The 26884-nt window shown below is 55.5% G+C and overlaps 1 protein-coding gene and 1 long non-coding RNA gene across 10 annotated transcripts in view; one reads left to right on the top strand and one right to left on the bottom strand.

The window, feature by feature from the left end:
• The window catches only part of PTPRE (protein tyrosine phosphatase receptor type E), a 158760-nt gene that overhangs the window by 30094 nt on the left and 101782 nt on the right, over positions 1-26884 (bottom strand). For 6 of the 9 annotated variants that reach the window (XM_027063400.2, XM_027063399.2, XM_053207667.1 and 3 more), the window contains 4 exons: positions 12546-12664; positions 6279-6378; positions 5917-5990; positions 3899-4035 (listed from right to left, as the gene is read on the bottom strand). In XM_027063400.2, coding sequence (XP_026919201.1) covers positions 3899-4035; positions 5917-5990; positions 6279-6378; positions 12546-12657 — 423 coding nt within the window. In that variant the 5' untranslated portion in view covers positions 12658-12664. Of the gene's footprint in view, positions 1-3898; positions 4036-5916; positions 5991-6067; positions 6247-6278; positions 6379-12545; positions 12665-26884 lie in introns of those variants that run through there. The other 3 variants (XM_053207666.1, XM_053207669.1, XM_027063402.2) reach the window with 3 other exon arrangements.
• LOC128312693 (uncharacterized) lies at positions 4974-7409 on the top strand. The gene is made up of 2 exons (XR_008292312.1): positions 4974-6579; positions 7022-7409. It is a non-coding gene; the product is annotated as an uncharacterized LOC128312693 (long non-coding RNA).

Genomic DNA, 26884 nt, shown 5'->3' with positions numbered 1-26884 from the left:
TCTAAAAATTAAAATCTATACGAGTGATTAATTGAAAAAGAAAAAAAGAACCCAAGAAACCTCCCTCTTCCTCGGAAGGTGGGGTGGCTACGGTGAGGTATGTGGGGAGGTTGGAGGGTTAGGTGTCGAGGGGGGACCCAGCTCTGCCCCACCCCCCGCAGTGGCCTGAGACCCGGGATATGAAGTTGGGGTGGCGATACCGGCTTTTTGGGCTGCGCGGGGGGCCACTTGGGGTGAGGCCAGGTGCTCTGTGTAGAAGGCATATCTCTGTCTCCAAGCGCACAGAATGACTGCCACCCCTCACTTTGTCCCGCTGTCAATCTGCCTGCAGACTCGAATCTCTGAGCTGCTCAGTGGGCACAGGGGAGACGGGGCAGCACCCGGGGAGGGCTCTGCCGCGACCGGGTCACCCCCACAGCTCTGAGCGGGAGCCGTGCAGGTCGTGATCGGTCAATAACTACCTGGCGATTGAATGTGCGATTACATAAATTGGCTGAACAGGGTCAGCTGGTGTGCTTGCTTCTGGAGGTGGGATTTCATCTCAGTGAGCACACACAGGAGCCACAGGTCATGTCCCTGCCCTTTCCTCCCTGCTCTGCAGTGCTGGGCAGGTGGTAGCCAATGAGAAGAACAGAGAGCAGCCGGGTGTGGGCTGGTCCAGCATGCTCCAGGGGTCGGTTCTGGCTCACACCTCCCCTGTGCCTTTCTACAACAAGCATGCTAGGGCTGGGGCAGGGCCCCTGAGCTGGACAGACTCTGTCTGGGGAGGGGGTGTTCCTGCCCTGAATGGCACTCACTGGCCAGGGTTTCACTGGGGGCCCTGGGAGAGCCTCTGCTGGGATGGCACCCTATCATGGTGGGCGGAGACTGTGAGACTGGATGTCCCCAGGAGTCGTCCTAAAAAGCATGGCAGCCCCAGACGCCTCTCGTGCAGACACTGGGCGAAGCTGGGCACACATCTGCCTCTTTTACGTGTTCGGACAATCCTACGGGGACAGGCAGCGTCCTTCTGGTACAGGCGAGCAATCCGAGGCAGGCAGAGGTGGAATCAATGGACCAAGCAAGCGCCCCAGGCTGGTAAGAGGCAGGCCGGCCAGCATTCACGCCTCGACCATGCCACCGAAGTGACCCAGGGCCAAACTCCTTCAGCTCACGGATGCTCTGGGCCGGCAATACACAAACGTCCAAACTCGTTTTGAGACTCGTCCGTCCCTTTCATCGTCTCTGGGACTGGAACTCAGGACATCAGGCGAGGAGGAGGAAGAGGGGAACAGCTGTCTAACTCAAGCGGGGTCATCACAGAGCCAAGAGTGGGCGGGTCCTGGAAGTCTCCAGGGCGCTTAGGAGACAGAAGCCACACAAACACGGCTTGAGACACAGCCAGCTGAGGAGCGCATGGGTCGCTTAGTCAGTGAAGCGTCCGACTTCGGCTCAGGTCGTGATCTCACGGACCGTGGGCTCAAGCCCCGTGTCAGGCTCCGTGCTGACAGCTCGGACCCTGGAGCCTGCTTCAGATTCTGTGTCTCCCTCTCTCCCTGCCCCTCCCCTGCCCGTGCTCTGTCTCTCATTCTCTCTCTCAAAAATAAAACAAACAAAAAAGACAGGGCCAGCTCTCACTGGCGAGAGCAACAAACTGGGGTTCAGAGACTACAAGCAGCTTGTCCCGGGTCCCCCAGCGCCGGAACCAGACCCTCCTTCCCTCTGCAGATCTACTCATCCTTCACTGCCTGGAGGCCTCCAGTGGGCAGCTGGGCAGGGCAGGGCAAGGCAGGAAGGGTGACGTACTTGCTTCGGGGGCAAAATCTGAAGTGGCACCATAAACCGAGGAATCGAGGTAAAATAATATCCAAATGCAACATTGAAAACATTTTTAAATTCAAAATTGAGGCACGATGTCGAAAACACCAAACCTTTAAATAATGCCAGGATGGGTGACGGTGGGGTGACAACTCATGGTGGAGCCTGGGACCGCGGGAGAACTCAGTCGGAATGATCTTGTCTTCATTTACTATTTCGTTCGGCATGGATTGCCTGCATTAATTTTGATATTTTGGGGGCGCCTGGGTGGCTCAGTTGGTTAAGCATCTGACTCAGGCTCAGGTCACGATCTCGCAGTTCATGAGTTTGAGCCCCGTGTCAGGCTCTGTGCAGACAGCATAGAGCCTGGCTGGGATTCTCTCTCTCTCTCTCTCTCTCTCTCTCTCTCTCTCTGTCTCCCTTTCTCTCTGCCCCTTCCCCACTCTCTCTGTGTCTCAAAACAAATTAAACAAACAACACGAAATTTTTTTGATATTTTTGAATAACTGAAATACTATTTATCCCGACTGAGCTGCTCATGCCTGGGGCAGGTGCGTCGCCTGTCTGACCCTACTTCCAGCCCTGCTGTGTTGGAGTCGCCCTCACTTTAGAGATCTCAGCGGAGCCGGCTGGCTCTAACTCACGGTCCTCCTGCCGGCAGAAGGCCGACCCCCACGTCCACGCAGGGAAACACAAGCACATGGGGAAACAGGACAAGACAGGAGGGGACAAAGTCACACCGCTGCCAACTTGGGTAGTTACTGTGAACACGGAGAATGAACTTCTCTCGCCAGGCTGACAGATTGCAAAACAATACTGCGTCGAGCTGTCTTTCAAGATGACCTAATTTCCCCAAAATAGAAGACACAATTGGAAACAAAGGGAAGCAAGGCAAAGGCGGGCGAGGCTCATGTTAAAAAAATAAGCAAAGTACCGATGCCACGCTCTGTCACCTCCCGTGCCCTCGCGGGATGCTCCCGTGTGAAAAGCCACGCATCTGCTGGAGTGCCGTCTCTGGATTAAATAGCTACACCACACGCCGCTGGTTATGCGGCCCGCTGCCCAGAGCCCCTCTTAGACGGTGGAGGCCGGCTGTCCAGACGTTGGCCCCTGTGCCAGGGCCCGGGGGGGGGGGGCAGCAGGCTAAGCAAGGCGCGGTCAGCGTCACCGGCCTCTCTTTGGGGCTCAACACTGAGCACACGGCTGCGTGTGACGTGAGCAAGATGCACAGAGCTCACGAGGAACATGGTCAGGGGTAAACACTGAATGGCTAGACCCCAGATGAGTGTCCCCGGTGTCTCTCTTACCTGCCCCCCCTCCATGTGCCTCCCTCTCTCCCTCCCCCCACCCCCCAAATCTCTGTCTATCCAACAGAGTCACAATTCACAGGACATTGACGAAAACTCGAATCGCACGAGGCGAGGCATCACGGACGCACCTTCGTGGTTTTTGTGGAGAGCTGAGGGAATCGCCTTGCTCCCATGGGGACCGTCACAGTTGGTTAAAGCCAACTGTGCTAGTCGGCTGCTGCCGTTGCCAGGTCCGCAGAGGCGATTCGCCCAGAACGGCAGTAGCTGGGTGATGCCCAGGAGAGGCTGGGGCACAGGTCGAACTGAAGCCCGTGGCCCCTCAAGCGGCCCCACGGCTGTTTAATTCACGCCACGAGGGTGGTTCGCAAGAGGGATGTTTCCTTCACCCGCGAGACGCACGAGGTCGCCGAGGCCCGTTAGAAGGTTGGGGGGGGGGTTCCACCGCTTTCCACACAGAACTGTCACCCTACTGCCTGCTCGGGCCCTGGTCTTCCACATCAGGGAGACCGCCGTGTCCCTATCACGCTAGATTTTGGGACTCAGCACTCAGAGTGTCTGCGCTGGAAGGGGCCTTCGGGAGCCTCTCGCTCGACCGTCTCATCTTACGAATGAGCAACGAGGGGCGTGCGTGGACCTCGCAGGAGAAGCCAGGCGTCCAGAAACCCCTCTGGGACAGTGTGGTGACCCACGCGAGTGTATGCGGTCTTTGGGACAATGTGCCCTGAAATGCGGTGCCGCGTTTCCCAGGCCCCGACCCCACGACAAGAACAGCAAGGAACCTCCAAACTCACGTTGAACTCCTCCCGAAAGCGCTTGCAGTCATCCGCCGACCGGACGCGGATCTCCTCCTCCAGGTGCGCCACGGGGATGGGGAAGTACTTCTTGGGCCCGGAGGGGGACCTGCTGAGAAGCATCACTCTTTGCTGCTCTGTGGGACCAGAAGACACATGGGGGCCACTCAGCCAGGTTTCCGGATGGCTGACGCATGAACCGGACGGACCGACGGCACCCCGGAGGAATGACACAGCCAGAGGGTGGACGGTGCTCTCCGAGCGGGGCCCCGCGCAGCTGAGCGCAGATGTCTGCCCCCTGTGATAACATCCACACCAGAGGGGCGTCCCTCTGGCCGGTGTGACCTGCTCTCACCAACCACAGTCACCTCATCTTCCAGCTCAGCCCCCAGCCCCCGCTCCCTCCACCAAGGATCCGGGCACTCTCACACTCCAACTCACTTTTCCAGGCTTGAAATAGGGAGAAACGATTGTACGTTAATCAATACGGAAGAGTAACTTTGGTTCAGGTGGGAAAGACAGGGAATCGGTTAGGATATGCATCTCCTTCAGCCCTGTCTCCCTTGTGACAAATAGTCTGCTTGCTCAAACCCCACAAGCTCCAGAAGAAGTAAGAGAAACCCTCCTGGGGGCTCCTGGGTGGCTCAGTCAGTTAAGCATCTGACTTCGACTCAGGTCATGATCTCGCGGTTTGTGGGTTCGAGCCCCACGTCGGGCTCTGTGCTGACGGCTCAGAGCCTGGAGCCTGCTTCGGATTCTGGGTCTCCCTCTCTCTCTGCCCCTCCCCCCCTCAAATAAATAAATGTTTAAAAAAGAGAGAGAGAGAGAGAGAGAGAGAGAGAGAGAAACCATCCCTGCTTTGCGGGGAGTGGGCAGGGAGGCACTGACAACGAGGACGGGCCTCAGGAGAGATCCTTCCATCAACTCGGAGTGAGACAAAAGGAGAGATCGCTGGCAGGGGCTTCTCTTCCTGCAACGTGACTGATACTCTTGACAAAGTCCACGTGAACACTCTGCTGTCACTCCTGCAAAGGGCCTGTCCCCACCTGCAGAGCCTTTCTGAAGCCCAGCCAAGAACTCCTCGCAGGGCTCGTTCCTCCGAGAGCAGACGCGTCAGAGTGAGTCTGGCTGGGCCTCTGGGCCTCGCCAGCCACACCTTCTTCTCTCCCTTTCAGGGCTGTTGAAACGTGCAGGGAGCGAGCTGGGGCAGGAAGGAGGCGCCCGCAGGCCACAGCAGCACCGAACGAGGTTCTCGGTGACGCTCAGGTCCCGCCAGCACCCCAGGACTGCCCTCCAGCCCCTTGCTAGGTCCTTTGGGGCTGACGTTCTTTTTTATTATCTGGGGGTCGATTCTGCAATTCTGTTTGAAGGCTGACGGTATGTTTGCTCCCCCAAACCATGGAACTATTAGGTAGCAAGCTGACTAGAGGAAGTTACAGTCACTGGTGTGAACCAATCATTCTGAAAGTCTCTGCCTCACAGAACTTTCTCAGCCACCTGCACTTGTGGGCAAAAGAAACAGTGTGCCTTGTAAGTAGCATTGAAGCACGGAACTGAGCCCAGAGCCCGAAAGACAAGGCTGGGAATGCCCTCCACGGGGACCATCCCTGCCTCACACGTTGGCAGATCAGCTCTCTTCCAACGTCAAGATCCGAAAATGGTGCGAATTTCAGGGGAGCCCTTTAGAGCATGAACCAGGCTGTCTCATCCTAGGGTGATTTTAAAGGGCTTCCTGAAAACTGTCACACGTCAAAACCCTGTCAACAGGACAGGATGTGAACAGCGTTTCCAACAAAGCCACAAACGGAAAGTCTCCAATGTCTGTTTCATAGCCGAGGGAAAGGAGAAAAGTTTTGAAATGGTAACATTCTACCATCGCAAACGCCAGCATTACACCGAGACCCAAGTCTCAAAGGCTAAGGGGTTTAACGTTGCAAATAAGAGGCGGACGACAGCCCCCAGCAAACCCTCCCGGCAGCCCACCCCCCCCCGCGGCCCCCCCCCGCCCCGCAGGGTACCTTGTTCTTCCAGGATTCCGTTGGGCACCTTCTTGTCATTGGCGCTGACCACGGCTTTCCTCTGCTTCCTGAACCTTCGAGACACAGACTGGTTAGCCTCGGGCACAGGGAAGGCCCCCGGGACGCAGGGCTCTTGCGCAAGGATACCCACCAGGTGAGCCTGGAGAAGCTCTTCCTGCCGCTCATGGCTGGACCCTGCCACGCCGGCCCCGGGTCACCAGCCCCGCTCGTCCCCGGCCCCTCCGGTCCCCAGCCCTGCCGCCCTCTGCCTGGGCCCACACCCGCAGTGCGGCCTGGAGGAGATCATTTCCTCATCAGAGCTGGTCGGGGCAAGTCCGCCCGCGCCCCGGGGACACTCCTACCTGAAGAAGTAGGCGGCGAGGAGGAGAGAGACGACTAACAGCAGCAGAGGCAGCAGCAGCCAGGCCAGCAGGGGCTGGGACGCGCGGGGGTCCGGAGGGCCTGCGGGCAGAGCCGGTCCCCATCACGATGGGACTCAGACGAAGGGGAAAAGGGGGTTTGGGCGAGGAAGGAGCCCCAGCACCAGACCACGCTTCCCCGTCGGCAAAGCAGGCCACCGCCCGGTGCCTTGTGCTCTTACCACTGATGAGATGAGACACGGGGGACAGAGCGTGAACTGAGGGGCCGGTGACTTTGACCCTGGTGAGGGCTGAGGGGCAGTGAAGGCGCGACAGGGAGCTCCCCGCCCCCCTCAAGGAACCTGTTTCCCCGGGGTCCGGGGCACCAGGGAGGTGGAAGAGAGTGGAGGGTCAGATGCCCTGCTGTTCTGGGGACAGCGTGGGGAGCTGCCAGGGCCAGGCAGGAGCTCAGGGCAATGGGGGTGCAGCCTGGCCCATGGGCTGGGTGGAGGTCTGTGGCCAGGCCACGACCAGGTCCCCTGAAGCTTCGAGCTCCCGATCCTACGGGTCCAGGCTGACTTTCCTCATTCAGAAGGACCCACATCCCTGGACCAGGGGCAGCTGCCTTGGGCTGCCCAGGACCTGCCCAGTAAGCCCAGATTCTGAGGGGGCTCTGACAGGCTGGCTGTTCTGACTTAGCCCCTGCCTCCCCAGACTGCCACTCATCAAAATGTCCCCACTCCCAGGGAGATCTCGAATGCCCCCTCCTCCAGGAAGCCCGCTTGGCTCCCCTTCTGTGGATCCCAGAGAGTCTCTGTATGCCTCCAAGCACAGACCCTACTCTCTCGGAATGAACAGACCCTGGGGGCAACCGCCTTCCCTCTGAGTCAGTGGACGTTCCTCAAAGACAACAATGGTCCTCCCATAGCTTTGTGTCCTCCCATAGCTGAGCCCAGTGGGGGCACCGCGGTCCTGCAGCTTCCCTCCCCTGGTACCCCGTCCTCGTGTATCCTAAAGGTCCCTCCCCACCCCCATCCAGGTTGTAAGCAACTCCCCCCTCCGGGGCCTCACACTGGCTCTGGCACCCATCAGTGGCCAAGGCACGTATTTCTAATAAATGCCAGTTTTTACTGATTCGAGTGACCGTCCGATGTAGAGGTGCACTGACTGAGAGACACCTGGTCTGTGATGAGGTGGCCCCGGATGCCAGAAGCCTGGCCAAACAAGACGCCCTCCTTCCAGGCTGAGCCAATGCCTCTCCCATCTGGCCAGGGACCTCCCAAGTCAAGTTGTAGGGCAAAGCCAGGGCGACACCAGGCAGAGCCTCTAAGAGCGTGTGCCCCAGTCCCTCTCCCCTGGCCCTACCTGCTGCAGAGCTCCCCTGGGGAGCTGACCCGGCTGGGGAGGGGGGGGTTGGGGGGGGAGCGTCCACACTCGCCCACCCACGGAGGCCCCGCCCTGCTCTGCCAGGCCCTTGCAGCAAACTCAAGGCCGGGCTGATGGGGAGATGCCTGACCCCGGGGGGCGGCGGGGGCCTGGGTGTTCCACTCCCCGACTGGGGTCCATCCCTGCCCTGCCAAATGCAACCACAGGGCACAGGCGGGTGCCCTTCTCTCGCCCCCCACTTCTGCATTTGCACAGACCTCGGCTGCCCCAGGCCAACGTCCATCTTGGCAGTGACCGAGCGGCTAGCGTGCGGGTCCGAGGGCTGGCTGCACCTGGCTGAGGGTGTGGGTACTACCCGGAGCCTTGACGGACACCTGGGCCACAGACAGCCCATCTCTGGGGGGCCTCATCAGGAGGCTCCAGGGTCCAGCCTCCAGGCTCAGAGGCTACAGTTACAGATGCGGGCTTTCCACAGCGTGCTCTTGAGGACCAGGCTGAATGACCCGAGGCCCCAGCGCCGGGCTGTGTGCATGGGCAGAATCGGCAGCCCCCAGGGACAAATGTCAGCAGCTGCCTCTGTTCTCGGGGTGCGGGGGGTGGGGAGGGGGCAGAGAACAGGTAAGATCACTCAGGGGCCGGCAGGCCTGGCGGGGCTGGGAAAACTGGGGAGTCCGTGCCCCGTCTGCAGGGGCGGCCCCACTGAGGTCAAGCGGAAGGTGGGCCCCCCACACCGACCAGTTCTCCCGGCTTTGCCAAAAAGAAGAAACTCGTAGCTATTGTAAAACTTATCTGATTTTTAAATTCTGATAAGTAATTCAACCTAAATGCCATTTTGTGAAACAAAATGGTCCAGAAAAAAAAGCTCTGCGGGCTGGGCCGTGTCCCCTGGGCCAAGTGGAGTGTGAAAACACAGCAACGGCAACAAAAACGGACCCTGTCCTCTATGGGGCCAGCTCCGTGGCTCGGCCTTCTCGCGCGGTCGTCTGTCTTGGCGAGCCTCTGGGTCAGCACATGCCGGCCTCTTCATCCTGCTTAACGGCTGCTTAGACTTCCACTTTCTGAACAACCCGAGATTTCGACGGACATTTAGGTTCTTTCCAGCTTTTTTTTTTTTTTTTTTTTTTTCTGTTACTTACGATTTTACATCGTGTATCTTTCTCCCTGGGTATCTTAAAAGTGCTTCCGTAGAAAGCTCCAGAAGGACACTTTGTGCGTCAGTGGGCACACACATTAAATCATCATAGAAACTGCCAAGTTGCCCCCTGCAAAGTTTCCAGCGTCCGTGCTTACCTAGACTGGATGATGGAGCTGATCCCCCCTGGCTGTGAGCAATCCTTTTAAATTTTGCCAAACAGCTAAATAAAATAATACCACTGCAACCTGCCTTTCCCTACTTTCTACAGAGTAAAGCATCATTTCGTGATTAATAAAACAATCAACTGGATATTTGCACATTGTTTGGTCATATATGCTTGCTTAGCCACTTTCCTACTGGGATGTCTTTTTCTTCTATTAATTTCTTCCTATTAATTTCTTTCTATTAATTTTTAGGAAGCCTTCCTGTAATATGGACAACAGTATTTCACTGTACTGTTTGTGAGTATTTACCTTCAACTCCTGCGTAAAGGAATGTCTCTTGATGATTATTTGATACATTTTGTTCAAGGAACAAACAGGGCTTCCGGTTATTGGCACATTGTGGCAATGTGCTGTGATCCCACCAGATGATCCTTCTTTCAGGGAACAAAGTTCCAAAGGGCACTTCCCGCGGGTCAGGCTCCCGTCTGGAATTCTAGGCCAATGGAGCCCGTGCACCTGCTGTCACCGAGACCTTGAACTGGAGCCAGCGTGGACTTGCCTCCTGGTTGTGTGACCAGCAGCCACTGCCAAAGCCGTGAAGCCCCGGGCAGAAACTGTAACAAGCCGTGAGGGACACATCTGTTCTCAGGGGCACGCGGTCGCTTCCCTGTCCCCGAAAGGAGCGCCTGACACCCACAGCCACCTTACTGGCCAACCGTTTTCTTTCCAAGTGAAGCGAAGAGGCCCAGGGGTGAGGCTGAGTCACCCTGACGGTGCCCTGGGTGCCAGCTGCAGAAACGCCCACGCAGCTCTCTTCTGGCTTCTCCGCTTCGGGGCAAACGATGCTCTGCCCGGTAGAATCGGGACACACTGTCCTCGGGGCAGGTCTGCAGGGTCCCAGGCTGTGGAACAGCACCAGGGACCCAGCACCCAGGGGCCCTGCTTGAGATGAGGACAGTGACACGGGGCACCTGGGTGGCTCAGCTGGTGAAGCGTCCAACTTCGGCTCAGGTCATGGTCTCACGGTTTGTGAGTTTGAGCCCCGCACGGGGCTCTGTGCTGGCAGCTTGGAGCCTGGAGCCTGCTTGGGATTCTGGGTCTCCCTCTCTCTCTGCCCCTCCCCCGCTTGCCCTCTGTGTGTGTCTCTCTCTTTCTCAAAAATAAATAAATGTTTTTAAAAATGTGAAAAACGTACAGGAGGAAAATAACAAATGCAGCTTCTATCTGCTAGGGACTCCTGTCTTTCCTGTTTTGCAGTTCTGGATTTCTCTGGCTGGCAATGTGAGGACAGGGCTGCTCCGGCCGTCCTCTCTGGGGTCTTGCACCAGTGACTTGAGCCCTACTTCGCCCTTCTCTTGGGGGCCAAGGGTGCATTTGTAGGTCACGGGTCTGGGCTCAGAAAATCACGTAAGGCCCTTGAGCTGCATGGGGGTTCAGTCCCTGATCCCAGCCCGAATGGGGCACTTCTAATTATCTCACTCAAGCTTTTTCTTCTGGAAGGAAGTTGGTAATTTTTGTTTGCCCAGCGCCTTGTGATAATCAAGTGTGATGCTGAATGCCAACCTAGCTGAGCCACGGGGTTTCAGATACGTGGTCAAACGCTGCTGTTCTGGGTGTTTCTATGAGGGTGCTGTTAGGATGAGATTCAGCATTTAGATTGGTAGTCTCTGAAAAGATTACACGCCTCCCCACGCTCCACTGTGGGTGGGCCTCACCCAATCAGTCAAAGGCCTGCAGAGACCAAAAAGGCTGGGCCTTTTGTGAGTAACGGGGAATCCTTCCTCCCTCACTGCCTTCCAACTGGGACATCACTCATTCTGGTTCTGCAGTGGCAGCCTGCCAGCCTTCGAGCTCAAACCAGCTCCCTGGCCCTGCGGATTTTGGACTCAACAACCCTAACAGTCCTGTGACCCTGTTCCTTATAACAAATATAAATACAGACATAGATACAGATACAGATATAAATGAAAGTATAAGCACATGTCTTACTGATTCTGTTTCTCTGGAGAACACTAACCGATACACCAAGTGATGCCTTATCCGAGATGCCTTGAGTTTTATGCCTGGGAGTCTTGGGGGATGGACAGGGAAGGGACAGGGCAGGCGTGTAGGGACTGGCAACAGGCCGTGATACAGACTCAAGGGACCAGGCCTTGCTGGTTACAGGCTCCTACTAAGCCGGCCAGGGGACAGAGCTGGCAGCCACAGACGGCCTCTGGTCTCCCAGGGAGGCATGTGGGGTTGCCCAGGGAGTCCGGGCCTAGTCCTTGGGGACCCTGAACTCATCAGTTGGGCACACATCCAAGAAAGAGATATCAAGGGACATTGAAAGGCCACGTTTCCGGGCTGTAAGTGACTGGCGGGGTGACGGGCCTCCCCCCGACACGTTGTCCAGTCGTCCACAGCAGTGGCCCACGTGGACGAGCCTCTGTACCCAGCTCGGTGGTCTCGTTAACGCTCACAGTGTTGCCAAAAGGAGGCACTGTTATTACCTCCGACTCACAGATGGGGATACTGAGGCCCAAAGAGGTTCAGGAACTTACTCCAGGTCACCTGGCCAGGTCAGCGGGAGCTGAACAAGGGTCACGTGATTCAAGAGCCCCTGCTCTCTCTGCCGCGTCTCCTCCCCTTCCCGTCAGCTTCGCACGGCCTTTAGTTCAACTCCGTGACGCCAAATCTACATTCTACAGAACCCACCCGTTTTAAGTAGAAGATCCAATGATTTTTAGTTAATTCCTAGTTGTGCCACTGCCACCACAATCCAGTTTTAGAATCTTCCCGTCCACCTTTCATCCACCTGAGGTCACCTGGCCTTTGCCACCCCCCCCCCCCCGCCCCCACCAGCCCGGCCAAGCGCTCAGGTACCTTCTCCTCCGTCAACCCCGACTATTCCGGGCATTTCCTATCAAGGGAGATCACACAACACGTGGTCTCGTGTCTGGCTGCTACCACTGAGGCAGGAGCGTGGAGCGGTGACCCCCACATATCTGCCACCGACTTTCTGATGGGGACCAGGCCGCTGGGTTGGCCTATGGCCCCGCCTACCTCCTGCTCCCCAGGGGCTCTTTCTCAAGCGGATCCCCGAGGGAGGGTTGCTTCCCTCAGAAGGACTTCAACATGCATCTCTAGACACGCGTGGACTCCTCTTTTAAAAACGTGACTCCAGCCACGGTACCAACATCATGCCTGAAAGGACTCACACTGATTTCTTGACTGGATCAACTGCCATGTCAGTGCCTAACTATCCCCTAGGCACTCGTCCACGTCCACATTTGTTGAGGATCACTAGAATCGGCTCCCCACGGCGGGGTCGGGGCTGCGAACCCCTGCTCCCCCGCTTCCCGCCGAAGCCGATTCCAACTCTGAGCACGGGGTTGTGTTTGCCGCCCCCCGAATGCTAAGCTTTGTTCTGGTCAAATTCCCAACACCTGGCTCGTGCGGCCAGCCTGCTTTTGAGAGGCGTTCCGTGTTCGATGCTCCTTCTCCTCCCCCAGCGGGGTCATCACCCCCGGTCTTGTCTTGAGACCCTACCAGGAGGGTGGGGGATGGCAAGGGCAGGTGAGCGGCAGGCAGCTGGGTCCTCACCTGCGGTCGTAGAGGTCAAGTTGCTCTCCGCTGGGGTGGTCTCGTTGCCCTTGAGAGCCTTGGCGAAAGGCAGGCTAACACCTGTCAGGAGGAGCAGACAGAAGGGCTCCATGGCGAACCTGCAGGAAGCAGGGACAGGCTCAGAGTGCTCCCCGCCATGCGCCTGGGGCTGCCCTTCCTCCCCGCTGCCCCAGCCTAGGAGGGAACCTCACGTAAAACAGGGCGGTGGGGGGGGGGGAGGGGAGGCGAACAAGGATGTGGAGGAACCGGGAGAGGAAAAACCCTGAGCACACAAACAAGGAGATCTAAGATTCTGAGCGGCAGCCTCACGGACACTCAGCGAGGCCCTTGACCCGTTGCTTCTAGGTTGTCACACGGTCAGGGCACCTGGGTGGCTCTGGTTCTTGATTCTGGCTCAGGTCACGATCTCTCGGTTCATGAGTTCGAGGCCCGCGTCGGGCTCTGCGCTGACAGCTCAGAGCCTGGAGCCTGCTTCGGATTCTGTGTCTCCCTCTCTCTCTGCCCCTCCCTGCTCCCTCTGCACTCCCTCCCTCTCCCTCTCTGACCCCCTCAAAATAACGAAACTTGAAAGAATAAATTGCCACATGGCAATGATTTGTTCAACATTTGGGGAACGTGGGAACATTCTCTCGTGTCCGCTGTGACACAGGTGTAGCGTTTCCATTTGCATCATGAGAGCCCAGGGAAGAGCAGCCCCTGGGGAACAATCTTGGGCTCAGGAGTTAGGCTACCCGGCATGTGGTCACAGCGCCAGGGGCGGGGGGTTGGGGGTCCAGCCCATCCGCACAGGGTCCACCTCTGCTGTCCCCCTGGCCACAACCCACACCACCGGCCCTTGTTCTGAGTGCTGACCCTCACTGCCTCCCACCTGAGCCTCGGGGCCGGGGGGAGGGCAGGCCCCAGGCCCATGTGTCCCATCCTCCGGAGCCCGATGAGCCTTTCAAAGGCCAGCCAAGTCCTCCCGTTCTGAGGAGTCAACCACGAGATTGGAGATGGGCAGGCCGGCCTAGTCAGTGCTCTTCTGAGCCTCGCACTTGGCCTGTTCTCCGGAACTTCCCGCGTGGCTCTGGGGTGAAGGCCTTGCCCCTGACTGTCCTCCTGTCTGCGCTCCCAGGTAAGGCGCAGGGAGGCTCCCTTCCCGCCCAGGAGGGGCCACCTTTAGTTAGCTCATCTCTGAGGAGCTTCTTGGGAATGGAGGGAAGTCTTTACCGGGTGGGTGGGGACATGCACGGAGCAAACCCAGGTTGCCATGTGGCTCAACACAGGAAAAAGCAATCTTTCACCCAGGAGACCTGCAGGGCCACCATGGATCCCTGCCTGGTGCTCCAATTTTGCCAAAATACCTTAGGTCCTCAGAAAATGTGGCAAGGACCTCTCGGGGGTATGGGAGAGTCACCTCAGAGCAAGGCGTGCGGCTGTCTGGGCCCAGTGAGATCTGGTGGTGACCGCGAGTGTGGGCTCCCTCCCTCCTGACGCCCCCCTCCGTGGTCCCCTGGGGTGCCTGTCCCCTCAGACGGCACTTTCCTGCAAAAAGCCTCCCCGGGGCACATGGATGGACCGAGGCCCAGAAACACTGGTTCCTTGTAATTAGAGGAGACGCTTGAATGAGCGCAAAAAGTCTAATCGCATTTCAGCAATCACCACTGCTGAAATGGAACCATTCTGAGCAGACAATTATCCTAGAGCAACCATGATGGCCACAATCAATGCTTCCAACCTCTTTCCTCTTGTTTATTTCCCAAATACATTTTAGATTGTTAAAGTGAGCCACACACACGCGCGCGCACACACACAATAGCTTGTATCCCGTGAGCACCTACCAGTGCTGGGCCCTTCCTGTGGACACTGCCCCACGACAACCCTCCAGGACTCAGGAACAGGACCGAAGCGGGGGCAGAGGGGATGGAAGAGGCGTGAATGGAACCCAGGACCACCCGAGACAAAAGCTCTCAAGCCCTGATGGTCAGCTCTGCATAGGCTGCATCAGACAGAATCTGTTCTTGAACGACGCTTTTACACAGTTGAATACACTGCAGAGTAAGTGATTAGGAAGTATTAAGTGGTTTAATACAACTCAGAAATGCACACTTCCTAGTTGAAGCATTTGTCTTGTTATATGCATTCATTCAAGACCCTCCTCTCCAAATGCTCAATGTCCTAAGAGAAAGTTGACACTTTCAGGCCGACAAAGGCCATCTCATCACCCATCAGACACCCAGGGGGATGGGTAGTGGCCCCTGGAGCAGCCGGTGATTTGCCTGCTGTGGCCAGCAGAGGGCACTAGACTTTGCAGAATTCAAACCCCTTGAGTCCCTTTATTGCGATACTTCTATTGCCAAGCCAATGACAACTTTCCTGTCCCTGGCGATTCACCCTCGGAGGGTTTGTGCAAGCTACCAATAAGCACAGACACGAATCGGCACAAAATAGTCCTTGAAGTAGTTTAAACCCGTGGTGAATTTTAAGGACTTGTATTGAACCTAGCGCATGATGTTAAGTACTGTGGGCATACAACACGTTGCGTCTCAGAACAGAGATCATCAAAACAGTTTCCAACAAAGCAGCTTTTGTGTTTATTCTTATCAAAAGTCAGCCAGCTATCAGTTTAGTTAGCATTGTTTTCTTATTCCACTTGATGCTTTTTTAATACTCTGCTGGGCCGCTCTGGAGCAGGCCGACTGTCGGGTCCCGGAGCCGCGAAACTAAATACGATGCTGGTCCTGCCCCAACGCAGATTTGTGGAGCTGGAAGGAAGAGTGGAAACACAGCATCCCCTAGGACCCCCTGTCCGGAGATGAGTGTCCACAGTGCCAAGGAAGGAAGGTGAGTTAGTGATGATTCACTCCCCCCGGGACCGAATCGAGAAGGCCCTTGAAAGTCGCGTTAAAGAGTTTGGTTTGGTGTTACAGGCTCATTTTCCACAAGCAACCTACACTATAAGAGCCACTCAGAGGTATTATAATAAGATGCCAATTCCTGAGCCCAACTCCAGATGCATGAAATCCAAATATATGGAGAGTGAAGGGTGTGGTATAGACAACCTTGGCTGTGAGCAGCGAGCGGCCACTGAAGTTTCCAGAGAGAGTGCCGGAAGCCGGTCACAAGTCACAAGAGGCACGGCGTAAGCCTTTGCCGCCCCAGAGTGGTTGGGGGCATGGGCATCCCCTGGGAGCATACTAGGGATGCTGCATCTCAAGACACAGCGGGACCTCCTCCTACGCAAGATCTCCAGGCGGCTCCCATGCACATCAAATCTGAGACGTGCTGGTTACACAGCAGAGTAGGAAGGTCTGGACTAAGCCAGGACAATGGGAATGGCAAGGAGGGAAGGATTTGAAAGGGGCTTCAGAGGTAGAATCTGCGTGAATGGTAGTTAGCTGGACACGGTGTTGACTGGGGCACCAAGGCACTGGGATTTCCATCTTGGGAGATGGAATGCGATGGGGCATTGTTCATTAGCTGAGATCTGGAGACTGGGGTCCCCAGTCTGGGATGGAGTGGATTTTGGCTTGGAGTATAAAGCGATAATACAAGCTACCATTTACTGAACTCCCCAGAAGTGTGATAAGCTATCTGAACTCCTGGGATAAGTTATCCTCACCATCCCTCACCGCAATCCTATGAGAGATGCCCTGCTGTCTCCGGAGATGGCCTGTTGACTCTCCGGGTCCCGAGAGCATTCTAGCAGAGTGCCAACAGGAACTGTGTCGAGGACCTGGGACTTGGCTGGATGGGAGTGAGGGCTGAAGCTTCAGTGTGTGGGTGAGTTCACTCTGGGGGTGTGTAGAGGGGCAGAGGCCAGGCCTCCGTGCCCAGCCAAAAGAGGCCACTACCCTTGGGGACAGGAGTAGAGGAGTTGGGCTGTGCGTCTGGCAAATGGCGGCCAGGGAACAAGAGGAGGACATGAGGCAGGTGCAGGTGGAGACTCCAAGGCAGGAGAGGGATTCTTCTGACCCGTCTACATCCCCCAGCCCTTGCTCACATGCTTCCCCTCACTGGATGACCCCTGTCCCCTCTGCATTGATCCCACCAACGTTTGAGGTCCAGCAAGCCAGAGACACTCTCTCTTCCTGGGATCAGACCGCCCGGAATTGTTCAGAGTCATTTGGGCATTGGGTCTCCCAACCAGACGTCGAGCCTCCTGGGGACTGGGGACATCTCCTGCCTCCTCCAAGCTGGCTTCTCCAGCTGACAGGGACCTTCAGGGCTTTTGAGGGTATGGAGTCCTCCCTGAGCCAGTGTGTTTGAGGAAGGGCCACCCTGCTGAGCCTTCCGGTGTTGGGTGTCCTGCAAGGACTGAGCCAGACTGCCCCCTGCAGTTCCAAGATGGTAGTGTTTTCTTTCTGCAGCTCAAACCCATCACGAGTGTTTCACACGCCTGCTGCTTCTCAATTACAAGACAGACTCCGTTCCCTCACAAAGGAGCAGAGCTAAATATTTGTTCTACCCTTAAAGGAGAGCCCCTGGGATGGGCCACGTGTAATTTCTCATCCAAAACAGGACCTCCGAGAGCAAAAGAGAGGCTGAAACAGTTAAAGCCATATGCTTTCCTACAGTATTTCATTAGTGGTCAGCATTTGGTTTTATTAAAATGGGAACCCACTAAGTAGTTTCTATTCAAAACTTATCTTTAAAAATTAAAAAAAACACAACCCTTTCTAGAAAACAAAACTAACCTACCAGTGCACATTAGAGCCATAGTTTATTTTATAAAAAACGTTTCATGTGTTGATAACATGAAAATAAAATGAGAACATGAACAGAACACCTACTCTCGGTACATATTCACCTGCTTCAATTGCTTTCTCAGCCTTGTCTGTTCTTTTAAATTTTTTTTAATGTTTATTTATTTTTGAGAGAGAGACAGAGTGTGAGTGGGGGAGGAGCAGAGAGAAAGAGGGAGACACAGAATCCAAAGCAGGCTCCAGGCTCCGAGCTGTCAGCACAGAGACCGACGTGGGGCTCGAACCCATGAACCGTGAGACCACGACCTGAGCCGAAGTCTGACACTTAATGGACTGAGCCACCCAGGCGCCCCACCTTGTCTGTTCTTAATATGTTTCACTTTTAATATATTTGCAATATCCTTAATATTTAAATTTTTTCATAAAATTGTCTGCAAAGTTTTCAAAGAAACATCTTGTGAGCCCTCATCATTCTGTTTGCTTTATTCTTTCCTCGCTTTCATAGAGAAAGATTTTAATGTCTTCCTGTTCATAACCTATGTTTTCAACAGTTGTAATTGTGCAAAACTTTAAAACGCTGAGGGGTTTTTATTGATGGTTGTATTTTCCGGTTGCATTTACTTTTACTAAATATTTCTGACTAATTCAGAACGACAGGCAACCAATACTTGGAGCCTTGTTTATAGAAACATTTGCCATCTTTGTAGGATACTTAGATTGATTTACTGAGCGACTTTTTGAAGCCCCAAGCATTTCTGAGCTCTGATGGGGCGGGAATAGAACATGCATGTTCCCAAGCTAAGTATTTTTCAAAATTCAACATCAGCTTCATTACATAATATTTCAGTTTAATTCTCCTCCAAGCGTAGCTGTTGCTAAAATCTGACATCTACAGCCTCTATCTTCTCTGCCAGAATATGCACTTGGCGTGGGCGCAATTAAAAATTATCTGTACATCACAATCAAGTCCAAGTGTGGGACGCTTACCACAAACGCCGAGGTCCGCCAGCCCTTATATACTTCTATTATCCCACCAAACAAATGCACGCGTCCTCGGTGTTGAATTCTTTCGTGGCATTTCCGGTGACATTAGCAATCAGGTCAGGTGTTCACCTTTCACAGAAGGAGCCTCCCACTCGTCGTTGGATTCCACGAAGCGGATGAAAAACAACGGCGCCACTACGGGAATTAACTCGTTTTCCGTTTGCAAAGGGCACCGATATAAAACCGGTTATCATCTGACAGGTTGTGAAACGCACCTGCTATTGGGAGCACTGATGGCGATCACTTCACCTCCCGTAAGTGTGCAAGGAGACCTGGAATTGATAATGATCTTGACTCGCTATGAATAGTCATCTGATCTAAATAAACAGCCCTTGCTTCCCAGGGCCGTGTGTAAAGCCCCTTCAATCCATCATCCTGGGGCACAGAGGTCATTGAGTCACCCTTCAGGGGAAGCGGATGCTTCTCTTAGAGGCTTTTTTCCCTCTCATGGCTTCTCTGTGGTCAGCGGCACCAGTTCGGACCCCGACACAGAAGGTAAATGCTGATGGATATTTTGTGCAAATTGTAGCCTCATCATCAACTTTCTTGAAAACAGAGACTCAGTGCTTAACATGTGCCCTTTTCCACACTTTATTCCTGACAGACGGGTTTAGGGCAAATTCATAAAGTGTTATTAAAACCTAATTAACGCAAAAAGACGTAGATTTACGCCCGACGGTAAGTGCCCAAGCAAGTGTCGTGAGAGTTCAAACTGTTGTCTACAAGTTTTATGGCAAAACTCGTTTGCCTCTGTTTCCTGCAACTATGTCAAAATCCTGTAATCTCTCATTTTCCCCACAGATCCTGATGACCAGTGGCCCTTGCCATGGCCTGGCCATGACCAGGGGCCATGGCAGGGGCCACTGCTCAGCTGGTGGGTACCACAGGTGGCCTGCGGGGGGCCTCAGCCTGAACTACTTTTCCCACCACACAGGGGCCAGAAGGAGTGGGCACCCAACCCACTCTTGTCCAAGCTCATGCCTTCTTGTCTAGCCACATGGTGTCCTCCAAAGGGCAGTGCTGTCCCCACTGGGCTAGGGGAGGGTGGGACACAGTGGAGAGCATGGCTGCTCATGTTTCAGAGGTGATCGCCCCTAAAGAGAGGCCATCCCTTCCCGTGGGTCCCTTACCCTAAGATGAGACCCTGGAGAAAGTGCAATAGCCAAGGGGACAGGCCACCAAGCCCTTCCTGGACTCCTTCAGTGCAACTTCTCATAACTAAAATTTTCACTTTTAATTGCAATGAGATGGGAAATGTGGAAGAAACGTGAACATGGACAGGATACAGGGACAAGAAGCAAAGAAGCAAAAATAAAAAAGCAAATAATGAATAATAAGGGGCCGTCGCAGCGAGAGAGGTCACTAAGGGAGCCTGGAGAAGGCTGTGGAAGGAGCATGCATGGAACGGAGTAGGATGTTGGGAATCAGCCCGGACTCTCCAGGAGTAGGATTCTGAGGCCAGGGTCATAAGGACGAGTCCTTGTTCTTCCTTCTCTCACCAAAAGACACCGTGGGGCTCACCCTATCCAACCTCTTCCAACTTCTTTTGTCCTGAAGGTCACAGCTGAGCCGGCTAGTGAACACAACCTGTTCACACCTGACTGCTGGCTTGACACCCCCCCTACCCCCCCACCGCATCTGACAGTCACACTCACAGGTCCTTCATGCTCCCCAAAGGCCTGTTCGCCCATCACCCAGAGGAGATGTGTTTTATCAGAGGACCACTGCAGCGACCCATCAGGAAGGTCAATGTGGAGGGGGCGCCTGGGTGGCTCTGTCGGTTATGCATCCGACGCCGACTCAGGTCATGATCTTGTGGCTCCTGAGTTCAAGCCCCACGTCGGGCCCTGTGCTGGCAGCTCGGAGCCTGGAGCCTGCTTCGGATTCTGTGTCTCCCTGTCTCTCTGCCCCTCCCCTGCTCGTGCTCTGTCTCTCTGTCTCTCAAAAATAAACATTAACAAACTTTTTTAAAACACAAAAAATGAAAGGAAGGCCAATATGGAGGGAGAATCCCTGCCCAAAGCACCTGAGCAGGAAAACAGGGGGACCCACACGACAAAGCCCCATCCATCGGACTTTGGGATTCGGCAGTAGTAGCTGAAAGATGGCAATAAATGTGGGAAACGCACGGCCCTCTCCCCACCTCTTCTTCTTAATAGAAGAGACACCCACGCTGAGGCTCACCCCCTCCGCCGACCTTCTACTCAGAAGTGTGGACAATGGAGGGGAATATGGCGGACTCCAGGGGCTGGAACCACCAGGACACTAACACCAGCTGGTGACTGGAGGCACTTGCGGGACGCCAGCCCAGAGGGGTCAGAATCAGAAGGCTGCCTAGGGCGAAGGGGTCTCTTCTCAGGTGAGCAGCTGAGCAGTCCAGGGGGTAGTGGGAGAGGAGGCAGAGGCAGCATGAGCTGGGGGGGCAGCGGGTGCCAGGGGCAGAGAACATGGCGCCTTCAGGAAGCCCCTGAATCTGCACAGGATCCGGGAGACCCAGAGTCTCTGGTGGCAGGACTGACTGATGACGGCAGCGTTTGAGGACGTCGGGGTGGAGGGTGGGGGAAGCTTTCCAGAAGGACTGCTTTGAAGCGGAAGCCAACAACACTGGGCAGAATGATCTATGCCCTGGGGCTTCTTGGGGGCGGGAGCCGCTCTCAGTCACGTCCATCTGGCACAGCGGAGAGGCTTGATGAACGTTCTTGAAGGAAATAGGTCATCAGGGGCGATCGCGGCAGATTTCTCTCCATCTCATCAACCCAGGTCGGTTTTCAAAGAGAACGGGGCCTCCGAGACTGGGCTCGTTGTGTTTCCGTCTCCCTGTCTCTGTCATCCTCTCCTGCCTCCTTCTCTCCTCTCCCTGAGCCAGGTGAGAGCCTTCGCCAGAACACCTCACCCCTGTGACCTTGCTTCCCGATGAGTAAGACAGGAGGACCCGTGAGATGATAAATATGCATAACTCTTGAAACTGGGCTGATTACTTAAACCACTGGGCCCCCCGGTGAACCAGGCACCATCGTGCTGCCAGCACCGACCGAGAAGGCCTGCTCCCCCATCACTTCCTTCTGGAAGCAGCCAGAGCTGTGGGGGAGCACCTGCTGTTTCCACAGTTGAGCCCCAGTCCTAGAGCCTGGACCCCACTCTGCGGCCCTGGCTGAGAATGTCTACACCCACGTCTGCTCTGTTCTCTTCTGGGGAGGTCGGGCCTTCTTCTGAAGGGTTGGGGGAGACAAGGGGCCTCTTCCTTTACAGATGAACAATTTCAGAGACAGCCTTGACAGATCTGACTGTGGCCGGGCAGATGCCTGAGAGTCGCCAACGAATGCAGGTCGGTGCCAAGATGCCGGCAGCCACGAAAGCCCCAGACCGGCCTTAGAGAGACCTTAGACGAGCCCAGGCTCCGAATCCAAATTCAGCCCCAACCTGGACACACACTGTCGCTTCCTCGCCCTTTGTGTGAACGGCTCGTGATTCCACTGGAACACGTGTGTGATTCAACACATTTTTCTGTAGTCAGAAATAGACTAAAGCTTCTGTTGGAATCTGGCATCATGAAGAAAGGAGACGCACAGGCCTTAAGCGGTACACCCCCCAGAGGGAAGTGCACCCAGGGTCCCTCCACATCCATCTGACCTGCAGCGACTGCGGTCAAGGACAGCGCCCTAGGGCAGTGAGCACTCATGTGAGAGGTCAGTTGTGCCTCCTTCTTCCAGATGGCCTGTGGGCCCAGAGATTTCGGTGTGAATGCCCACACCGGACTTAGCTCACAGTAGGTGCTCAGTCAACGTTGGTGGCTGGTGATGTCCCCAAGTACCATGGCCCCACCGGGCACCAGGAAAAGGTAGAGCTTGGGGAACTACGTGGTTCTGCCATAAGTCTGACGTAAGTCTCTGAGAACCAGCCTAGGCATCCTCGGAGCTGCTCCTTCTGGCTCAGACACCAAGTCACCAGGCGGTTTCGGCACGGGCACCCTGTGAGCATTCAAATCAACCATCACACAGGTCCCTGGCCAGGCTCAGCGGGAGGAGTCCAAGAGTCAAGGATGGAGACGGCCAGGGTCTTATCTCTACCTCTGAGAATTTGCCATCAAGAGGCCTGCAGGGTAGATAGAACCGTTGGAGGGCTTTTAGGTCAAAAGGGAGAATGGAGTGGAAGCCAGTCCCCAGGGGCAGTTGTGACCAGGAGGAAAGCCTGCCAGGGGCACTTGCATCAGCCAAGGAGAAATGGAGCAGGAAGGAGGGCTTTTCCGGGAGCAGCCACGGCAGGGGAAGAAGCACGGGGGCAGGGTGGGGGGTGATCCACGCGTGGGCGGCCAGGGCCTGAGGGCCACAGGACGGATGTGACAGCAGCAGGGTCTCCAGGCCTCCCGGTGTCGGGGGCTTCTTCCCGGAGCAGATCCACACTTCCAGCCCAGGTTTGCTGCTCTGTGAATGAAGGTGCCGGAAGCTGACAGCCAGGAACCTTGCCTTTCTGGCCCTGGTCCTCCAGCGGGTCACTTAGCCGTGGCGGGAGACAGTCCCCGGGAGCAGAACGGGCTGCCCCTTCTGCTCGGCGACAAGCTTCTTCCAGCTGGGCAGTGGCCAGCGGCCGTCTGAATGGTGCCCGTATGCAGGGGCAGATGCAGAACCGAGCACATTGTGCGCCCTGCTCCCCCAATCTTTCCCAGGAATGTGGGTCACAGTGACCTCCAGGGGCAGCTGGATAAAGAAGACAATGGCGCACTCAGAGACCAGGCAGGCAGTGGTCAAATCCCCGAGCGTGGCTGCAGGTGTGCCTTCCAGAAGAGCGGTCACCTCACGTCACCGAACGGGAGGCAGGCACGCCACACGGCCGTGAGATCCCTTATTTACCTGCGGGGGGTGGGGGGGGCAGCTCCTCACTCCTCCCCTGAGCCTGCAGAAGTGGGTAAGAATGTCTGCTGCTCCTTTCTAGAAGGTTCTGAGGGTAACGAATGTGACAGGCTGGTGAAGCTTAGCGTTCCCCAGGAATCCAAGGATTCACATCGTCACTGCTTCTGGTCTCCAGAGCCAGAGGGAAGCCCCCAAGCTCCCGGTCAAAGTCAGAGCCACTCCAAGGTCGCTGACAGCCCTGACGTGTTCCTCTATGCCATGGCTCTCGGCCTCGTCATTTCTGCCCAAAGTCCCGCCCCTTAGCAGCCATCTCTGCCTACCTGGCAGGGGCAGTATCTCTGATCCAGGCTGGGCCCTCTCTCTGTGCCGGCTTTTCCAGGCCTTTTCAGAGGAGGGCAAGCAAAAAGAGAAAGACCAACCATTGACTCCTTTCGGGCGGTCTCCCACTGCTTTACGGACCCTTCAAGTTCATCTGTGGACCAGGAAATGCAAACTGGTGCTACACCTTCCCCAGCGTCCCCCGCCCTGCGCCCGCCCGCTTGCTGAGGCTACTGCAATTAGGCACAAACGCTACCCCCACCTTCTGGGTTAGGAAGCAAAGGCCAGGAGACCCAGCCAAGTCCTTTTGTTTACTGAGAAATGTCAAGAGCAGGAAGTCAGTCAGCGGCAACCTGGACGATGACAAATGGGGACCCTTAATGTTCCCAGAAAACGGCCAAGTCCCTCTCTGCACCTACAGGTCGGGGTTTCTCCTTGACACCTGTGGGGTTCAGGTCTGCGAGGGGTGAGTCCTGGGACACGGGAGATCCCTCCGCCCAGCAGGCAGCCCAGAACAGACGGTTCTGGGAAGACAGTCACGGCAGGCACAGACGGGTGGGCGAGGCTCGTCAGCCTGCTCCCTCCGGAAACAGACTGGGAAGGACATTGCCAGTTTGCTGAAACCTTGGCCGCAAACACAAGTCAAGCACGTTCTGCCACCAGGCACCAAAGCAAGCCCCCCCCCCCCCCCCCGCCAGGCCCCTGCCATCATGTCAGCCCCCGGTGAATCCTCCAGGAACCCGGGACCCCCCTGAGCCTCGGGGGGACTTGCCTGCCCACGTGTCTCGTACCTAATGCCACCGTGCCTGTTTTCCATAAAATCAGGGCAACATTCCTCACAGGGCACGATTATCATTTTGTCATGCACTGGGGAAGCATAAAACCTCAAAGAACAAAGAGGTGTCCTCATGGTAAAGGAGAAACAAATCTAGGCCTCTTCTGAGCTTCAGGTATGAATACACTTACATGGTTGAAAGACTCAAATAATAATAATAAAAGCCCCGAAAGCAGTCAAACTTGCAGCCTCAGCACATTCCAGATGCACCCACGGTGAGCCTGCCTTTTCGGAGGTTTTGCTTGTTAAAAAGAAAATAAAAGATGAGAAGGGCATATGCTTTTTATCCGAGTTGGGGAAAGGCTGGAACTTAATTGCTTTTGAACAATTAAGCAACTGCAAACATCTAAATGTGAAACCATTGAGACATCATTGAAAAGAGAAGGGCAAAGAAGTCCACTCGTTAGGAGAGAAAAAGGGGGAAAATCCAGAAAGAAATGACAAGGAGATGCCCGCAGGGGTCGGCATCACCCACGATGCCCTCCAGGGTCCTCTCGTCTGACCCTCCTCTGACAGCCACCGAGAGAGGCAGGGGCCGCCTCTGCCTTGGCAGGCGAGGACACGGAAGGCAGAGACAGTGTGGTGCCCGCCCACCAGCCCCGGGCTGTCAGGGCAGAGAGCTGGCTCCTTTTGGAGACTGAAGCACCCCCCGGGCTCTGAGGGGGTGAGACCGCAGAGTTGCCCACCGCGCACACACGTGGAGTCTGGCTGGGGTTCCCTGGCACACGCAGAACCCCTGGGGGCCAGGAAAAGAATCCTGAACCCATAGAATTGTGCGGTGGGACCCGCAGAAGTCCTGGGTTGGGGGTGACCCGTGGAAAGAAGCCAGGGACACCCGCCTCCCTCTCCGTACACCCTTGCCTCTCATACCCCATATACACAGGCCAGGTGTGTCCAGAGATGGCTGAGGTCCCTGGGGAATACACAGCATGCCCTGGAGGAGGGGCCTACCCGGAAGGCTGGGGGAGCTGAGGAGGCGTGGAGCCCCCAGATTCCCTGCAGCAGGTCGTGGGGGAAGTCTGGCTGGACGCCCAGGGCCCTGCAGACAGCACTGCTCTCGGCTCACATGGGCAGAGGAGACCTGGGGAGGCAGGTCTCCAGAGAAGAAGGGGTCGTGACCTGCAGGTCAGCGTGGGGTCCCTCAGGCAGCTGCCGGACCATCCGGGGGAACCGGCCTCTGCTAGAGACTGTGTGTCCCCCACTGAACCTCAGCTGAACCTCAGGTCCTCCGCCCTGGGCCTGGGACCACCGGGTACCAAGCGCACCCACCGAGTCCGGGGCAGACACACCAGTGCAGTGACAGCTTAGAGGACATTCAGATCAAGTTCCCTCCTCAGTTAGGAAGCTACGCACAGGCAGTCAAAGAACTTTCCAGAGAACTGCATTTCTGTTTTTTTGTTTCGCACTTCCTCATCACGCAAGTACCAAGCGACAATTTTTCTTAAACGAGAGCCGAGGAGACGCAGATTATTTTCACAAGTTGGAGCCGATCACATTGTACTTAAATCACTGGGCACGACGATAAACTAAGAACAAACAGTATGTCTTAGAAGGTCTCAGTGGGCCTTCAACGTGGAGCGTTGGAAGCAAAGTTGTTTTCAAACAGGCGGCCTCCCTGGCTGTGAGCCCCTGCACCGGTGCCCCGCTTCCCCTCTGGACGCATTCACGAGACAGGGAGCATCCCCAAGACAAGGCACATCCCCGAGACAAGGTGCATCCCTAAGACAGGGCGTATCCCCCAGGCAGGGAGCATCCCCAAGACAAGGAGCATCCCCAAGACAGGGAGCATTCATGAGACAGGACGCATCCCCGAGACAAGGCATATCCCCAAGACAAGGTACATCCCCGAGACAAGGCACATCCCGAGACAAGCTGCAGATAACTGAAGTCCCCAGAGGGGCCACACATGGTTCCAAGTGAGTAGACCAGTCTGGGAGGTGGGACTGCCCTCATGGGGTGAGGCAGGGAGACCTCATGGCTGACACTGAGCTGACACATGAGTCATGTCTCCAAGACATGAGATGGCCCCAGAATAATAGGCCCGAACATTTGGGCCATTAGTTCTCAACTCATTAGGGAAAAAAAAAGAAAAAAATGGCTCTGCAGCAAATCTCATTACTCTTCCTTTTAACTGGGGGAAATAAAACCACATCAGCTCATGAAATAGCATCTGAAAATGTATTTTGCCAGGTAAAGGACAAAAGGATATTTCTAGAAGACAAAAGGGCTGCCTGTTTTAGGTGCAAAAGATCTTACTCCTGTGCTCCCTGTGACTGGAAATGTGTTTGGAGGTTACCAAAGTCAAAGGCTTCACGAAGAGAAGTGGCTCCTGGGGAATCTAGAAGTTTTCACTGCAGAACGGGGAGGTGTGGTTGAAACATCTGAGGCTTGGTTTGAGGACTGCTGGAGGTGAACTTAAAGTCTTCAGAGGGATCCTGTTAGTAAGGTCAACAGGATTTGGCATTGTGATTGGACATAGACCTTTATCGACTCAATTTTTTCTTTCCTAACAAGCAGGTAACTTGCTCTCTGTGACGGGGCAGTGGCCACATGGTATTCAATTTCACTTTCTCTCTTGTCATGGTGGTT

The sequence above is a fragment of the Acinonyx jubatus genome, chromosome D2, assembly GCF_027475565.1.
Source record: "Acinonyx jubatus isolate Ajub_Pintada_27869175 chromosome D2, VMU_Ajub_asm_v1.0, whole genome shotgun sequence".
Lineage (NCBI taxonomy): Eukaryota > Metazoa > Chordata > Mammalia > Carnivora > Felidae > Acinonyx > Acinonyx jubatus.
Note: the sequence above shows the minus strand (reverse complement) of the source record. Positions and strands in the feature narration are given on the sequence as shown.